This window comes from Lepus europaeus, chromosome 11 (genome assembly GCF_033115175.1).
Source record: "Lepus europaeus isolate LE1 chromosome 11, mLepTim1.pri, whole genome shotgun sequence".
Taxonomy (NCBI): Eukaryota; Metazoa; Chordata; class Mammalia; order Lagomorpha; family Leporidae; genus Lepus; species Lepus europaeus.
Genome location: NC_084837.1, coordinates 106,216,106 through 106,234,582, shown reverse-complemented (window position 1 = coordinate 106,234,582; position 18,477 = coordinate 106,216,106). Strand labels below are relative to the sequence as shown.

Sequence of the window (18,477 nt, the reverse complement as noted above, 5' to 3'; positions counted from 1 at the left end):
TAGCAACAGAGCACCAAAATACATGAAGAAAAACTAACCTGAATGAAGAACTAAGCATGACAGAATGGATGGAAATGTCAGTAGTCTACTTGCACAGATGGACAGAACAACTAGGCAGGAGATCAGTAAGGAAGGAGAAGACTTGAAAAATACTGTCGACCCCCTGGGCCTAAGAGACACGCACAGAACACTCCACTCCGCAGCACCAGGACACCATTCTTCACAGGTGCCCATGCAACAGTCCCCCAGACAGCCCTTAGGCTGGCCCACAGAACAAACTCGGTAGGTTCAGAAGGGCAGCAGTAACACAAAATAGGTTCTCTGTCCACAATGGAAAGCAATTAGAAATCAATAACATAAAGAAATGTGGGGAACTCACAAACATGGAAATTAAACAACACACTCTTAAATCACCAACAGGTCAAAGAAGAAATAAAAAAGGAACTTAGGAGGCTGGTGTTGTGATGCGCAGGTTAAGTCACCCCTCTATGATGCCGGCATCCCATATGGGTGCTGGTTCAAGTCCCAGCTCTTCCACTTCCAATCCCTGCTAATGGTCTGAGAAAAAAAGCAAATGATGGCCCAAATGCATGGTTCCCTACCACCCATGTTGGAGACCTGGCTGGAGTTTTTGTCTCCTGGCTTCAGCCTGGCCCAGCCGGGCTGTTGTGGCCATCTGGGAGTAAACCAGCAGATGGATGAGATCTCTCTCTGTCTCTCCCTTTTTCTGTCCCTCTGTTTTTCAAATAAATAAATATTTTTTTAAAAAAGAGTGGAAATAAATGAAATAGTGAACATAAAAAAATGAAAAAATCAAAGAAAACAAAGACTGATTCTTTGAAATGATCAATAAAATTGACAAAACATTGGTTAGGTTGACCAAGAAAAAAATCAGAGAAGAATTAAATTACTAGAATCAGAAATGAAATTACTACAGGCTTACAGAAATAGAAAAGATTTCAAGCAATACTACTAACAATTATATTACAATAAATTTGAAAAATGAAATGGATATTTCATAGAAAGACACATATTATAAAAAATGACTCAAGAAGAAATAGAAAGTCTGAGTATATTATATAATAAGAAAAGAGATCAAATTAGAGCTCAAAAACCAAAAGAAAGCCTAAGTCCAGATGGCTTCACTGATGAATTCTATGAAACATTTAAAGAATTAATATCAACTCTTTTCAAACTCTTCCAACAAGTAGAAAAGAGAGAACACTTCCCAACTTGTGCTATGAGCCATATTACCCTAAAACCAACACCAAGGATATAACAAGAAGAGAAGTCTACAGGTCAATATCTCTTAGGAATACAAATGCAGAATTCTTCATAAAATGACTAGAAATGGAATTCAGTAACATTTTAAAAAATTAAATATCATGACCAAGTGGGATTTATCCTAGAATTGCAAGGTTGGTTTAACCTCAGATTTGACACTGAATTCCTAGATATGATGCCAAAAACATGAGCAACAGAAGAAAAAATAGATAAATTAGGCCTCAACAAAATTAAACACTTTTGTAGTCAAGAAAGTTTTGTGCTTTTCTTCACCATCAAGAACATGAAAAGAAAACCTATGGCCAGACCAGCAGAGGCAGCAACCAGAGCAGCTGCAGCCTGGGTCCTCTCCCACCCTTCACCACCCTCCACTCACCCCGGAGGTCTCTCCCTTCCTCCTCCTCCTTCTCTTCCACCTCCCCTTCCTCCTTCGCCTGCCTCTATTGCTCCCACCCCACTCCCCTACCCCTGCCTCCCACCCTTCCCCTTCCTGCCCACTCCCCTTGTCCTCTCAGTTGCCTCACGCCTGTTCACCCAGACCACTGACCAAAGACTTGACCCCTCAGAGCCCAGCTCCCAAGAACACTGTTCGACATGGACACTGGTGTGATTGAAGGTGCAATAAATGTCACTGTCACCATCCAGCTACTCATGCAAGGCAAGGAGCTGGCAGTATCATTAGAAAGAAAGGAGAATCTGTGAAGAAGATGTGTAAGGAGAGCGGTGCACGTATCAACATCTCAGAAGGGAACTGTCCTGAGAGCATTATCACTTAGGCTGGACTCACTAATGCCATTGGAAAAGGTGGTTGCAAGATCAAGGACATCCGAGAGAGTACAGGGAGGGGCTCAGGTGCAGGTGGCAGGGGATATGCTCTCCGATTTAGCTGAGCTGGCCATCACTATTGTTGGCATCCTGCAAGCCGTCACTGAGTGTGTCAAACAGACCTGCGCGGTCATGTGGGAGACTCTCTCCCAGTCCCCCTCCCTCCCCACCGCCAAGTGCGTGACCATCCTGTACCAGTCCAAGTCATCCAGTTCTCTGGTCATCTTTGCAGTGGTCAGGCCTATACCATTCATCAATGGCATGCCATTCTACAGCCAGATTTGGCCAAGCTGTACCACTTGGCAATGCAACAGTCTCATTTTTCCATGACGCATGGCAACACCGGATTCAGTGCGGGTCTGGATGCGCCTGCTCAGATGACCACTCATGAACTCACCATTCCGAATGATTTGATTGGCTGCACAATTGAGCATCAAGGCGCCAGAATCAATGAGCTCTGTCAGGTGTCTGGGGCGCAGATCAAAATTGCGAATGCAGTAGAAGGAGCTATTATAGGCAGGTTACCATCACCGGATCTGCTGCCAACATTAGCCTAGCTCAATATCTAATCAATGCAAGGGGAGCAGCTAGAGCAATGCAGATTCACCCATAACCCCTTTCTGCTGTTCACCACCACCCATGGTCCATCTGTGTAGTTTCTGGACAGTCAGCGATTCCAGGTTTTAAATAGTTCGTAGACTTTCAGTTTCAACACACTTTATCATGCACTTGTGACTTTTTAATTAAAAGCATTTTAATTCCTTTCTCTGTTCAGCTGTTATTGCTGAGATCCATATTTAGTTTTATAAGCTTCTACCCATGTTTCTTTTTTTTCTTTTAGTTTTTCTTGGCTCATAAATTTTTCTGTTTGTCATGGAAATGTAAGAGTGGAATATTAATACATTTCAGTTTAGTTCTGTAATGTCAGGAATTTTTCAAAAAAAATTAAAAGATGGACTGGAGGCTGGTGCTGCGGCTCACTAGGCTAATCCTCCGCCTGTGGTGCCGGCACCCCAGGTTCAAGTCCCTATTTGGGCGCCAGATTCTGTCCCGGTTGCCCCTCTTCCACTCCAGCTCTCTGCTGTGGCCCGGGAGTGCAGTGGAGGATGGCCCAAGTCCTTGGGCCCTGCACCCCATGGGAGACCAGGAGAAGCACCTGGCTCCTGGCTTTGGATCGGCGCAGCGTGCCGGCCGCGGCAGCCATTGGAGGGTGAACCAATGACAAAGGAAGACCTTTCTCTCTGTCTCTCTCTCTCACTGTCCACTCTGCCTGTCAAAAAAAAAAAAAAAGATGGACTGGAGCTTTTTCTTTGTGAATAGAATAAATAAATAAATAAATAAAAGCCCTTGTGGAATGGGAGAAAATATTTGTAAATCACATGTCTGGGAGTAGACAGGTAGCTAGAATACAGAAAAAATTCTTATGACTCAATCATAAAAGGAAATAACCCACCTTTTAAATTTAGAAAGTGAACTGAACAGCTATTTATCCAAATAAGACCTGCAAGTGACCAACAAATAGACAAAAGATGCCTAATACCATCACTCATCAGGATGCCACTTCATACCCACTAGGATGACTGTAACCAGAAAGCCAGACAGTGACCAGTGCGGACAAGGACACGGAGAGCTCGGAGCCTTCGTGCCCTGCTGGGAGGAATGTACGATCTTGCAGCCACTTAGGAAAATATTTCAGTGGTGGGGCTGTTGCCGTGCGGCCAGTTAAGCAGCCTCCTGCAACATCAGCATCACATATCAGAGCATCAATTCAAGTCTCAGCTGCTCCACTTCTGATCTAACTCCCACTTAATGCACTGGGAAAAGCAGAAGATGGCCTCAATATATAAGCCCCTGCCACCCATGTGGGAGACCCGGATGGAGTCCAGGCCTGGCTCCTGGCTTCAGCATAGCCCAGCCCTGGCTGTTGCATCCATCTGGGGAGTGAACCAGCAGCTGGAAGATCTTTTTTACTCTCTCACTGCCTCTCACTGTCACTCTGCCTTTCAAATACACAAAGAAATCTTTAAGAAATAGTTTAGTGGTTCCTTACAAAGTTAGGTGATCATTTCCTCCAATAACCCTAGACATACACCCAAGAGAGGTGAAAATATACATGCACACAAGAACTAGTACAAAAATGTTTGTAGTGGCATTATGTATAATAACCAAAAATGGAAACAACTCAAATAAAATGAGAAATCATCCAGGCCAAATGACACGTAGATAAATAAGATATGGCATATCCATTTACCATATACCAGCCCTACAAAGTACACACTGACAAACGCTATCGCGACTGAAAACATTATATAAAGTGAAAGAAGCCAGTCATCACAGACCATCTATTATGTGATTCAATTTACATGAAATATCCAAATAAGAAAATCCATAAGGACAAGAGAGCAGATTTGTGCTTGCTTAGGGCTGGGGAGGACTGGGGCAGTGTAGGTGGCGAGAGCTAAAGTTTCTTTAGGAAGCGATGAAAATGTTTTAAACTCGACCGTGGTGATTATTGGATCCTATTGTGAGTGGACTGAAAACCGTTGTATTATACACTCCAGACAGACAAACTGTTTATAACTCACAGGCATGTGCATTGTATCTCAATGAAGCTGTCAGCCATAGTGAACATACCACAATGGCAGCTCTGTGCTGGGAGTTTCCAAGGATTGTGGAGGCTGGCAGGCTATTAATCCAGCATTTCCAAAAGCAGGCACCAAGTGGGAGTAATCATGTAAGAATTTTAAGAGGGGGAAACATCTGTATGTCTAGACTATTAGCAAGCCCTCCTGTCATAGAAAACTTTCCTTATTGGCTGGCGCTGCGGCTCACTAGGCTAATCCTCCGCCTGCGGCACCAGCACCCCAGGTTCTAGTCCCAGTCGGGGCACCAGATTCTGTCCTGGTTGCTCCTCTTCCAGTCCGGCTCTCTGCTGTGGCCCGGGAGTGCAGTGGAGGATGGCCCAAGTCCTTGGGCCCTGCACCCCATGGGGGACCAGGAAGAAGCTCCTGGCTTCGTGGTAGCAGCCATTTGGGGGGTGAACCAACAGAAGGAAGACCTTTCTCTCTCTCTCTCTCTCTCTCTCTCTCTCTCTCTCTCTCACTGTCTAACTCTGTCAAAAAAAAAGAAAACCTTCCTTATCTAAGATTTATTTATTTTTGTATTTGATAGATGGGAGAAGGGGAGGGAAACAGATCTTCCATCCACTGATTCTCTCCCCAAATTCCCACAACAGCCAGGGCTTGGCCAGGTCAAAGCCAAGAACCAGGAACTCCATCCTGGTCTCCCACATGGGTGGCAGGGCCCCAAGTATTTGGGCCATCATCTGCTGCCTTCCCCAGCACATTAGCAGGGAGCTGGATTGGAAGCAGAGCAGCTGGGACTTGAACTGGCATTCTGATATGGAAAACTGATGTCACAAGCAGAAGTTTAACCAGCTGTATCACAATGCTGGCCGTAAAAGCTTCCTTTTCCTAATATATATAATTATATATAAATAATAAAATATTTTTAATTTTATATAAATATGATCAAAATATCGAATTCCTTATATACATATAAAATTTATTTAAGAGGCAGAGAGACAGAGATTGAAAAGGACAAGCAAACAGACAGCAGAGAGAGGGAGAAAGAGAGTCCCTATCTTCTCATTCACTCCCCAGATGCCCACAATGGCTGAGGTTGAGCTGGGATCAGATCCAGAAGCTGAACATTTAATCCAGGTCTCTCATGTGGGTGACAAGGACCAAATTATGTGAGTTATCATACACTGCCTTCCAGGAAGCTGGAGTCAGGAGCCAGAGCTGGGAATTGAACCCATGTACTCTGATGTGGGATGCAGGCAAATACCCATCCCGACAAACCGCTCTTTACAGTGGTTCAAAGTGAATCATTCAGGCCGGCACTGCGGCTCACTAGGCTAATCCTCTGCCTGCGGCGCCAGCACCCCAGGTTCTAGTCCCGGTCGGGGCGCCGGATTCTGTCCAGGTTGCTCCTCTTCCAGTCCAGCTCTCTGCTGTAGCCTGGGAGGGCAGTGGAGGATGGCCCAGGTCCTTGGGCCCTGCACCCGCATGGGAGACCAGGAGAAGTACTCCTGGCTTTGGATCAGTGTGGTGTGCCGGCTGCAGCAGTCACTTGGGGGGGGGTGAACCAACGGAAAAAGGAAGACCTTTCTCTCTGTCTCTCTCTCACTGTCCACTCTGCCTGTCCAAAAAAAAAAAAAAAAAAAAAAAAGTGAATCACTCAGATGATTTTTTTTTAAGTGAATGAGTAGAGCCCAATGTTATGACCGTCTGCTTCAGTGATGTTCTCAGGAACTGATGTCCCCCCTCATTTGTGTTCTAGGACCCTCCAGGAAGGATCTCTCTTGAACAGAGGTGCTTCCCTGGGCTTCCAGAATCACCATGGAGGAGGATGCTGGAGAGGAACCAGGGCTAGGCAGGTGCACGGCTCCCACAGACTTCCACTTTTATCACATGGATCTGTACGACTCTGCCAACAGGCTGCAGGTCCTCCCAGAAGAAAGCACCGGAATGAGGAGAGAGGTCGTCCAGGCTTCCTACGAGCCACGAGGGGCGAGGGAGGGGCAGGCCCACAGAGCCCTTCACGAGGAAGTGGACGAACTCGTCCATCTGTATGGACTTGAAGATGATCACGAGTTAGGGGACGAGATTATGGATGAAGACAATCCCAGACTGGGGACCCCAGAATATCCTCCTTATGGGATGAAGCGGGGAGACCCGGCCTGGGAGCAGCGGGACTGGAGACTCGGCGGAGAGGCAGCTGAGGCCGAGGACCTGGGCTTCGGAGGGTGGGGCTCCAGGGGCCAGTGCCAAGACTTGCGGGAGGCCTATCGGTACACTCACGGTCGTGCCAGTGAGGAGTACGAATGCTACGTCATCCCAGAGGAGGAGGATGAGGAAGAAGCTGCCGACGTCTTCTGCGTCACTTGCAAAATCCCCGTAAGAGCTGTTGAGAACCTTGATGCACACAAGGAGCACGAAGTGACCCCGCTCAACCAAGCGCTGGAAAGTGCCAAGGTACGAGTCTCTCTGTCTTGATCTTGCCTTTGTATCCCAAGTGTGTAGGAATGAAATGCATCTAAAATGCCTCCTCCAAAAGAGAGAGGGAGCAAAGCTGTGGCATTCACACCTTCTTTGCGACCCTCTGTTGGACAGGATGAAATTCACAAAAACATGTACAAATTGGAAAAGCAGATTATCGACATGGAAAACTTCGCAAGTCATTTGGAGGAGGTCTTCATCACCGTGGAGGTAAGAGCACCCTTGGAGACCCCCGTCAGATGCCCGTGGCTTCCGGCCATGGCTGGGCCAAGCAGCTACCTCTGGCTTGAGTAGGAGAATCTGTTTTCTTAGAATGCGAGGTGTTGGCACTGCCCTTCTTCCCACCCCTTCCTCTGACCCCAGGGAGCAAGTTTCCCATCAGCAGATAGGTTGGACTTCAGGCTCTCAGTGGGCAGGCTGGGCTTCCATCTTTATATCCCATCACAGTGGGCATTTTAAACACGTTTGCTACATACAGAAACTTCCCTGTCACCGACTCCTTGTCCTGTGCCCCAAATCACCAATTATACGTGGTATAGACCTTCTTCCAGCAAAGTTGACTTCATGGTGATGTCATTCAGGGGAAGCTCCTCATTTGAGCTCTGGTGATGAAGAGGTTCCCCCCTCCTTGGTTTTTTGTTTGCTCATTTGCATTGGCTCCTGCCCCACATCCTCCAACTTGTCTCTTTTGGCTGTTGTTGCTTGTTTTTTAGCCTGCAAGTCCCTCGGATGCTGTCTGGTAGTCAGAGACGGTGGATTCCGTGTGGTTCCCTTCTTCTTTGGGGTTGTTAATTCTAGGTTTCCAGGGGCACCTGCAATGCTGATGACGTGAAGGCTGGTGTGGGCTTGGTTGTTTTCAGAGGCAAAATGCCAACTTCTGCCAGCAATTGCTACTCAAACACAGACACACTTTTAACCGGGCAGTACACGGGTTTGAAAAATCAGCTGATGTGTTGTCTTTGTCTAGTTAGGGATTTCTAGACTTGCCTGAGAGATCAGTAAGGAGCATGGAGGAGACTTTGCACCATTTGGGGGTCTCTCTCACTGCCTGTCCTGACACAGGGAAGAATGCAAGTTCTTGATGCAGAGACCAAGGCTACTGAGATAACGGGTGCTTCTCTGAACCTCCTGCCCATTGGCCCCAGGAGAGGAGAAAAAGGCCAAGTGTTTAGCCTTGTAGTTGAGACATCTGCAAGCCCCACTGGAGTGCCTGGTTTGACCCTTGACTCTGGCCCCTGGTTCCAGCTCCCTGCAAATGCACATCCTGGGAGACAGCAGTGATGGCTCAAGTAATGGGGCTCCTGCCGCCTACATGGGAGACCTGGATGGAGTTCCTGGCTCCTGGCTTTTGGCCTGGCCATTGCAGGCATTGTAGGGAGTGAACTAGCAGACTAATCATCTGTGGAAGGTGCAGAGAAGTCCCAGCCCTTTCCCATCCAAACACAAGTGGTAGGAGTGGGGGGTGGACAACAGCCAGGACAGTCCTGCCGGCTCACGCTCAGGTCACCACATCTTCATCGTTTTATACTCGGCACTGTTTTATACTCGCTTTTCCTTCTCTCTGAGAAAGTTCCATGCACATAACAGGTGCTCAGTAATTACCCCCAGAATGACTGATAAGCGCCTCTTCTTTGGAAGAACCCACCTAGCTCTCTGGGGCCTCCAGAGTAAGTAGTGGGGACCAGGAGTCATTACGTTCTCTCTACTTCCTGTCCCACATCTATGAGGCTCCCGCGTTAAGTAAGAGCAGAAGCCCCCTGTGCCCTTCTGCATTTTCGCATCTGATAGCCACCCGGCTTGTTCCCCTTTTCCCTTATCTCTTCCCTGGCTGTTGGGTTGGGGAAATCCTGGTGCTTGCCTCATGCAAGTATCAGAGAGTGCAAATGAGCATCGTGAGATGTCGGGAGCTCAGGGAAAACATTTCCGCCTCGAGGTCCTGGGTCCAGGCTGACTCATCGCTGATCATCTCCCTGGTCGGTTGTCATGGTGACAGGAGATGGCTAAAGCAGGGCGGGAGACAGGAAGGCATGCTTTCTGTCAAGATTACCCGTGGTGTTCCAGCGGGATACCGCTGTGTCCTGGTTCCTCCAGTGCCCGCCCACCCCCATCCAGTGAGAACTAATAAGACAAAGCCAGGGGACTGAAACAGCTCTGGGCAGATCCATCTCAGGTCCCCAGAGGAAGGGGTGACCCAGGCCAACTGTCTTACAGGAGAATTTTGGAAGACAAGAACAAAACTTTGAGTCACACTACAACGAGATCTTGGAAACACTTGCACAAAAATATGAAGAAAAAATACAAGCTCTGGGGCAGAAAAAGAAGGAGAAGTTGGAAGCCTTGTATGGCCAGCTGGTCAGCTGCGGGGAGAACCTTGACACCTGTAAGGAACTGATGGAAACCATCGAGGAGATGTGCCACGAGGAGAAGGTTGATTTCCTAAAGGTCAGTGATGAAAGGGAGGCAGAGAAATGAAGCCGTGAGTGGAAAGCACAGTTATGGCTGGGGTAGGGAAGCCTTCCGCTCTCCACCGACAGGTGTCAGAGTGGACTTTTGTGGCCAGCATCCATTCGACCACACTGCTCATGTCGGGGGGATCGCTGCCCCATCTCTCTGTGTAGCTTCGCAGCCAAGCAGGCTCAGACACAGCCGACTGCTTGTCTGTCCGCCATTGTTGAGGTAGCATCAGCGTTTGTTCTTCTGCTACCCAGAGACCTGTGCCCTCATCCCGGGCTGAGCAGGAATAGTGCCTTGAGAGTTTTCTGGGCACCGCTGAAGGCTTCTTGGAGCTCTGGGGAGCAAATTGTCCAGGCTAAAATAAAGTCACCTGAGACGTCTTGGTTACCAGGGTAGCCATGATCAATCTTACTTCGTCAACTCACACAGGCATTTCAACCCAAATTCCATTTCCCTGGACAGGCATTGGGTACAGTGGTTAAAATTCCACTTGGAACACCCACATCCCTTATCAGAGTGGTTGGGTCCAGCCTAGGCTCCTCTGCTTCTGGTCCAGCTTCTTACTGATGTGAACCCTAGAAGGCAGCAGGTGATGGCTCAAGTACTTGGGTCCCTGCCATCCATGTCGGAGACCTGGACTGAGTTCCTGGCTCCTGGCTTCAGTCTGGCTCGGCCCTAGCTAGTTTGGGCATGTGGGGAAAAAACAAAACTGCTATATGGAAGCTCATTCTCTCTCTCTCTCTCTCTCTCTCTCTCTCTCTCTCTCTCTTTCTCCCCTCCCTCCCTTCCTTCTATCCTCTCTCTCTCTCTCTCTTGCTCTCGTTCTCGCTCTTGCTCTCTCTCTCACTCTCGCTCTCCCTCTTGCTCTCGCTCTCGCTCTCTCACTCACTCTGCCTTTCAAATGAATAAATAAACTGTAAAAAAAAAAATCAAATTAAACTGGACTCAAGCCCCCTCCAGCTGGGCTGGGGAATTTCAGTCTCAGAGCTGGGTCCTCTCTCATCACAAGGCCCCACAGGAGTATGGGGGAGATGTGGTATTCCATATAGGGGAGGGGTCTTCAGCCTCCAGAAGCTTCCTGGTTGCTGAACATGGGCCCCACCTTACTCAGGCCCACAGGTGCCCCATGAAGCCCCCCATGCCTCCTTCCCGGTGTGTGGGGGCAAGGGCCCCAGGGCTAACACTGGAGGACAATCTGGCACCAGGAGAGGCCCCCACATGCAGAGAGCTTCAACCAGAGGCCCTGTGGGGCCACTGGGCCGTGAGGACGGAACCCAGAATACAGAGAAAGCGACACTCACGGAGGTGTTCTCACCAAGACACGAACAACACCAGGGCGCCCACTAAGCCACTGAAGGCTTTTCCGTTCTGGGAGCTGCTTGCAGTCTTTGTAATCAGGGGCCCAGCAGCCGGCTTGTAACACGCACGGGGCTTGCAGAAGTGGGGAACCTCTTTTCTGCCAAGATCCATTTGCGTATTGACAGCCGCGTTTGCGGGCCAGACAAATCGCGTTTCCAGTGCGGCCTGTGCTTGCCTTGGCAGGGCCAGACCCGGTGATTTCACAGCTTTCTGTGGTCCATGGGCTGGATGTTCTCTGCCCCGAGTGCTGATGGGAAAAAAACCAGCGGCATGGAAGAGAAGGCAGAGGCATGGAGAAAGCAACTGATGATTACTGTTCCCTTTTCCTAACTTCCAAGTTTAAAAACACATTGATATGATTTCCTCCTTTGAAAAAACAATCCGTTTCCAAAGCGAGTGTAATCTTTTCTGTTTCCTCCCTAGGACGCAGTGGCCATGGCCGACAGGTAAGCCGTGCGTTCTGGCTGCTGCTTCCTTCGGCTCTAGAGAGCCAAACTGACCCAGCTCCTCTTGGTCAAAGGCTTCCAGTTCGGCTTCTGTCTCTGATCCTAAAATAGCACTGGCTTCGGAGTGTCGGCGAGGGGACACAAGGACCCCCAGTACTGAAGCTCAGTGTTCAGGGCTGGAGGGGACTGTGCCCGATGAGGCCTGAGGGTAGACCCTCTCCTTGGCCAAGGGCCAGCTTTGCCGGCCCCGGCCTGAGCAACTGCAGAACGTGCGCATTTCAGAGTCAGGCACGCAGAGGCTCGATTCCCACTACCCCCGAGGCCCTGGGGAAACCCAACTGACCTAGGACCCTCCTTCCTAACAGACAAACAAGGATGGGTTTGTGATAACCAAATAAGGCGGTGTCTATATCCAGCAACAGGAGCACAGGAGCTTAATCAAGTAAGGGTTACGTGCAGGGGTTTTGGCACAGCCAGACCTGGTTTCAGATTCTGCCTCTGCCATTTACAAACCCTGTGACTGCCAGGAGGCAGGTGCAGGAGGACGCAAAGGACCACGGTCAGCAGCTTGAGGGCACCCGGCCGTGTGAGCAGGAAGCCCCTAGGAAGTCTGACCCTCTGTACACCACAGGGCCCGGCTTGGTGTGGGGAGGGGGCCTCCAGGCTAGCTCGTGGGAGATCTTCCAGGAGGTGTGGTTCCGGATCTCACTGGCAGGTGCCCCACGCCACCCTCCGATGGGACCTGCCCCTTTCTTCTCGCCCGTAAAGGCACAGACTAATCCCACCCATCCCCGCTGGGGAGCCCCTCGGTCAGTCCCTGAAGCAGCTAGCAGAAGGCAGCCAGAGCATGTCCCACTAAGGGACGGAAGCTCAGCAGAGGCCCTCTTCCTTTGTCACCAGTGAGCGACCCAGTATGAGAATCACTCTAAGGAGGTTAGCCCTCCATTCTTCATGCATGTTTAAGAGGGCACACTGTGGCATAGTAGGCTAAGCCTCTGCCTGTGGTGCTGGCATCCCATATGGGGGCCAGTTCCTGTCCCAGATGCTTCTCTTCTGATCCAGCTCTCTCCTAATGGGCTGGGAAAGCAGTGGAAGATGGCCCATGTGCCCCTGAACCCACGTGGCAGACCAGGAGGAAGCTCTTGGTTCCTGATTTTGGATCAGCCCAGCTCTTGCATTGCAGCCACTTGGGAAGTGAACCGGCGGATGGAAGACCTTTTGGTATCTCCCTCTCTGTCTAACTCTGCCTCTCAGATAAATAAATAAAATCTTAAAAAAAAAAAAAAACACAAAGAGGGCACTCTTATCTGCTGGCTCACTCCTCAAATACCTACAATGGCTGGGACTGGGCAGAGGCCTGAGTGAGGGGCTTGAAAACTCAATCCAGGTCTCCCACGTGGATGGCAGGGGTCCACCTACTTGAGCCACCATCTGCTGCCTCCCAGGTCTGCATTAGAGGGAGCTGGGATTGGGAGCGGAACCAAGCACCCCAACATGGGACACAGTGTCTTAACTGCTGGGTCAGGCACAAACCCCAACTCGTGTGTTTATACCAACAGACTTGGGAAGTTCCTGAAAACAAAAACAGATGTGGAAATCTCTGCACAGCCCGACTTTGAGGAGCAGACCTTGGACTTCTCGGACGTGGAAGAGCTGATGGGCTCCATTAACAGCATTCCAGGTGGGCCTTACCCACGCTCACCGCACGCCAGCGCGGATTCCCCGGGGCTTCCGCCTTGTGCTTTTGCATTTTTGTGGTAGGAACACGCACCACGAGCTCTCTCTCTCTCCATCTTAAAGTGCACACTCTGTCTTGCTAGCTGTGGGTTCGACCTTGTGGAGCACACCTCTAGGTGCTGGTTGTCTCGCCTAATGGAATCCGCAAGCACTTAGACCAGCTCCCCAGCTCCTCCTCTCCCCACGTGACCGCTCGGCTCTCTGCCTCCGTGAGGCTATTTTATGCACTTCATCTAAGTGGAATCACGCGGTATTTATCCTTCTGTGATTGGCTTATTGCAGGCAGCATTATACCCTCCAGCTTCATCCGTTTTCATAAATGGTGGGACTTCTTTCTCTTTTAAGGCTGGATAGTACTTTTCACGATAGATAGATCACATTTCCTTTATCCATTCTTCTACTGACAGACACTTAGGTTATCTCCATACTGTGGCTACTGTGAATAATGCTACAGTGGAGGTGGGTGTACAGGTATCTCTGTTTTCCATGTTGGCTATATCATTCCACATTCCCACCAACAGCATACGAGGGTTCCAGTTCTCTGTATCTTCACCAATACTTGTTACTTGTGCTTTTTGATAATAGCTATCCATGCAGGTGTGGGGTGACATGCCACTCTGCTTCTGAGCTGCCTTTCCTTGATAATTAGTGAGGCTGAGCACTGTTTCATACGCTTACTGGCCATGTGTGTGTCCTCTTTGGAGAAATGTCTATTCTAGTTCTTTGCTCATTTTTAGTTGGCTTGTTTGGATTTTTTGGTTGTTGGTGGTGTTTGGGGGAGCTGATTTTGTTTTTGCTGTTAAGTTGCAGGAGATTCTGATACACTTTGCATATTAGCCTCTTTTTAGTGAAAAGGTTTGAAGATATTTTCTTCAGCTTTGTCGTTTTTCTCTTTGTTCTATTGATGGCTTCCTTTGCTAATTTTCTTTTTTTTTTTTTTTTTTTTTTTTTTTTTTTTTTTTTTTTTTTCTTTTTGCCTGTGATTTGATGTCACATCCAAGAAATCTTTCCAAGACCAATTTCAAGAATTAGAATTTTTTTACAGTTGAAGGTCTGACATTTAAATCTATACATTTGTAGTTCATTTCTGTGTATGGTTTAAGATCGGGTCAAATTTCATCCTTTTGCATATAGAGATACAGTGTCCCTAATACTGTGTGTCAACAGAGAATATCCTTTCCCCATTGAATGTTCTCGACACCTTTGTGAAAGATCCGTTGATTTATGCATGATTTATGAGCCTAAATTTATCAGAAGGAAGGAAATGGTAAAGCCTAGACAAGAAATAGAGACTTGAAAATAACAGAAGATATTGACAAAAAGAGTTGGTTCTTTAAAAAGATAAACAAAACAGACAGACCTTCAGCTAGACAAAGAAAAGAAAGGAGACTCTGATAAAAGTAGAAATGAAAGAGGAGATATTGCAACTGGTGTCACAGAAATGCAAAGGCTCCTGAGGCAACAGTGAACAAATGGATAACACAGAAACAATGGATAAACTCCGAGGAACATACAATCTGTGTAGACGGATTCATAAGAAGATAGAAAATACAGGCCGGCGCCGTGGCTCAGCAGGCTAATCCTCTGCCTTGCGGCACCGGCACACCAGGTTCTAGTCCCGGTTGGGGCACCGGATTCTGTCCCGGTTGCCCCTCTTCCAGGCCAGCTCTCTGCTGTGGCCAGAGAGTACAGTGGAGGATGGCCCAAGTGCTTGGGCCCTGCACCCCATGGGAGACCAGGAGAAGCACCTGGCTCCTGCCTTTGGATCAGTGCGGTGCGCTGGCTGCAGCACGCTGGCCACAGTGGCCATTGGAGGGTGAACCAACGGCAAAGGAAGACCTTTCTCTCTGTCTCTCTCTCTCACTGTCCACTCTGCCTGTCAAAAAATAAAAAAAAAAAAATAGAAAATACAAGCAGACCACTAATAAATAAAGAGATTGGAGCAGTAATAAAAATTCTCACCGAAGAAAAGCCTAGGGCCAGATGACTTCATTCATGAGTTCTACCAGAACCCAAAGGAATCAAACGCTCCCCAAAAAATTGAAGAGGAAAGAACATTTCCAAATTTATTTCATGAGGCCAGTATTATACTGCTACTCAAGCCACACAAAGACACTACGAGGAACAAAAATTTCAGACCAAATAATGCAAAATCTCCCAAAAATTATAGCAAATTAAACAATGCATTAAAAGGATTATATACCATGGCCAGGTGGGATTTAACCCTGGGATGCAAGGATGGTTCAATGTATGTGAATCAATAAATGTGACACATCACATTCAACAGAAAGAAGGAGAAAAATCATATGATCACCTCAGCGGACACAGAAAAAGCATTTGATGAAATTCAACACAGCCTTTTGTGATAAAAATGCTCAACAACTTGGGTACAAAGGAATGTACTTCAACATAATACAGGCCTTATATGACAAGCTTTGTGACCCTGGGTGATTTATAAAATCTGAGTCTCGGCATCTTCATCTGATGAGTGGACACCATAATGCTTCGTGGGGATATGGTAAGAGTTAAATAAGATAATGTGTGTACAGCACGTTACATGGGGCTGATCACTTATTTGAGGATAATAATAGAATTCAGCTTTGTTTGCTCACTTTCCCTTTCTCATCAATACTCAACAACATGATGAACAATACTGTATGTATCATTTTAGGTTTTTCCTTGAGCAGATTATTTTTTCAGAAAAATGAAATTATTCTGGGTGTTCTTTTTTATTTAAAAAAACAAAGACAGGCAGACAGAGAGATCTTCTATCTGGTGATCTTCTCAGATGCACCCAAATGGGCGAGGCTGAACCCGGAGTCCGTAACTCCATCCAGGTCCCCCACATGGGTGGCGGGGATCCCCACTCCTTGAGCCATCACCTGCTACTTCCTGAGGTATGCGTTAGCAAGAAACCGGAGTTGGAAGTGGAGCCAGGACTGAAATCCAAGCATTTGGATGTGGTTTGCAGGCATTGCAAGTGGTGTCTTAACTTTTGCACCAAATGCCTGCCCCATTCTGTTTTGTAATCTATTTTTTTATTCCCCTTAGCTAAACAAGTATGGTATTCTGTCACTGTTAAATTCTACATCATTTTAATGGCTACATACCTTAATTTGTTTACCTAATACTCAATTATTAAATCAAGTGAAATTTCTGGGCTTTTTTTTTTTTTTTTGCCATCATAAGCACACTGTAAGGGACATCTTATTTATTTATTTATTTATTTTGACAGGCAGAGTGGACAGTGAGAGAGACAGAGAGAAAGGTCTTCCTTTTGCTGTTGGTTCACCCTCCAATGGCCGCCACAGCTGGCGCACCGCGCTGATCCGAAGCCAGGAGCCAGGTGCTTCTCCTGGTCTCCCATGGGGTGCAGGGCCCAAGGACTTGGGCCATCCTCCACTGCACTCCCTGGCCACAGCAGAGAGCTGGCCTGGAAGAGGGGCAACTGGGACAGAATCCGGCGCCCAAATAGGGACTTGAACCTGGGGTGCCGGCACCACAGGCAGAGGATTAGCCTAGTGAGCCGCGGCGCCGGCCAGGAACATCTTTAATCACAAGTCGTAAAAGCCATTCTTGGATCACTGGGCCAAGGGGAGACTTCACTGAGCTCGACGCCCATCGGATGATTCTGTTTCCCTTTTAAGGGTGGAGCTGCCTGTCGTTTGGAAGGAAAGGCAGACACCCAAGGCCGCGCTTGAGAAGCGCTGACGTTTGTCTTCAGCCTCCCGCGTTCAGGTCCCATGCAGGCCTCTGGTGCCTCCCGAGTCGTGAAAAGCTCCCTCAACCACCCCTCCTTGTATTTATCAGCTGCTCGACACTTAGAACAAATGCCTGCAAGGAGCTACACAGGAAGGAGGTTTACTGGGATTCATGGCCTTGGAGATGCACAGTCCAAGATCAGCTGGCCCACTCATCTGTTATCTGGTGAGGGTGGGACTGGCAATGGAGAGCAGGTGTGCAGGGGCGATCGCTCCGTGAACTAGGAAGCAGAGACAAGGAGCTGGGCCCTGTGTAGCCTTCATAACCTCATGAGCGCTATCTTCCAAAGGTACACCCCATTGACCCGAAGTCATCCCATTGGTTCCGGCTCTTAGACACCACAAATGTATCAAATTTGCACCCTTAATCCACTGACCATTAACTTTGGGGACCAAGCCTTCAACACACGGGCTTGGGGGACACCCAGACTATGATGCAACCCTGAGACTCCTCTTAGGCTGCACTTTGGAGTGGAGCTGCTGTTGACCATATTGACAAGGGCGTCTGCGAGCCCTAGACTTGGTCGTCAGGGAGGGGATGGGCTCTCTGCCTCCCTCTGCTCTGTCACATTCCGGTCTTCCAGGCCCTCACCAGAAAGCGGAGGATGGAGCCTTCTAAGTTCAGCCGTTCTCTTTCTCGGATCAATCAACTTCAAGCTTTGAAACTACGGATGCTTTTGGAAGCCTGGACAGAAGAGAGTGCTACCGTGGGAGAAGAAATGATGGAGGAAAAATCCCTCTTGTCTTTCTGCTGGGTTGTATGCGAGGTGGTGTGGAGGTGGAGGAGGCAGGAGTAGGGATTGCAGAGAAGAATCAACCTACAGACGGACTGCTCAGGACTTCAGTTCCTGAAGCAGCTGGTTCTGGAAGGCAGAGTTTGGCCACCCCCCCTCCTCTCATGGTTGACCCGCAGTCAGAGCAGGGCCTTCCAGCTGAGGACGCCTTTGCCCCTGTCCATTCCGAGGCTGGGAAGCGGTGCTGGGCTCCCGGTTGTCCTGCCCCTTTAGACGGCATCGAAGCACCAGGGGACCCCTGGCCCGGGGCAGTTGCTTGCAAACTGTATCCCAGCCCGAGCGCCCATCACTGTTCCCTGTTCCCTAAGCTCACTTGGCCAAGCAGGCATGGGTATACCAGTTGTTCTCACAGGTTCACAGTTGAAAAGCTTTGGCTCTGGTCTTTGTCTGCACCAGGCTGCCTTTTGCATTCCTGGAGGCCATGGATGCACCGGGGGAGCCGTGCTCTTGTGCAGTCCCCCTCACTCCTCATTCTTTCTGTTGTTGCTTTCTTCCCATCCTCTAGCTCCTTCCGCTCCAGTGATCAATCCCCAGGCCCCCAACTCGGCCACGGGCTCCTCGGTCCGAGTGTCCTGGAGCTTGTACTCCGATGACACCGTGGAGAGCTACCAGCTGTCCTACAGGCCCGTAGGGGACAGCTCGCCCGGGAAGGACCAAGCAGGTGAGGCTCCGCCAGGAGCTGGCTGACACTCTGGAGGCTGGGCCCTGCCTTCCCGGCAGGGGGATGGCTCTGCCTGTGCAGCTTTCGTGACCT

General features: G+C 48.8%; 1 protein-coding gene and 1 pseudogene across 1 annotated transcript in view; both read left to right on the top strand.

The window, feature by feature from the left end:
• The first annotated feature begins 1,878 nt into the window (after positions 1-1,878).
• Positions 1,879-2,722, top strand: LOC133770623 (poly(rC)-binding protein 2-like; annotated as a pseudogene).
• Positions 2,723-6,465: 3,743 nt separating this feature from the next.
• Positions 6,466-18,477, top strand: part of FSD2 (fibronectin type III and SPRY domain containing 2) — a 25,514-nt gene continuing 13,502 nt past the window's right edge. Inside the window, exons 1-6 of the mRNA XM_062206318.1 lie at positions 6,466-7,148; positions 7,287-7,382; positions 9,384-9,614; positions 11,409-11,431; positions 12,991-13,112; positions 18,229-18,384. Of these exons, the coding sequence (XP_062062302.1) occupies positions 6,513-7,148; positions 7,287-7,382; positions 9,384-9,614; positions 11,409-11,431; positions 12,991-13,112; positions 18,229-18,384 (1,264 nt within the window). The 5' untranslated portion in view covers positions 6,466-6,512. The remainder of the gene's footprint in view (positions 7,149-7,286; positions 7,383-9,383; positions 9,615-11,408; positions 11,432-12,990; positions 13,113-18,228; positions 18,385-18,477) is intronic.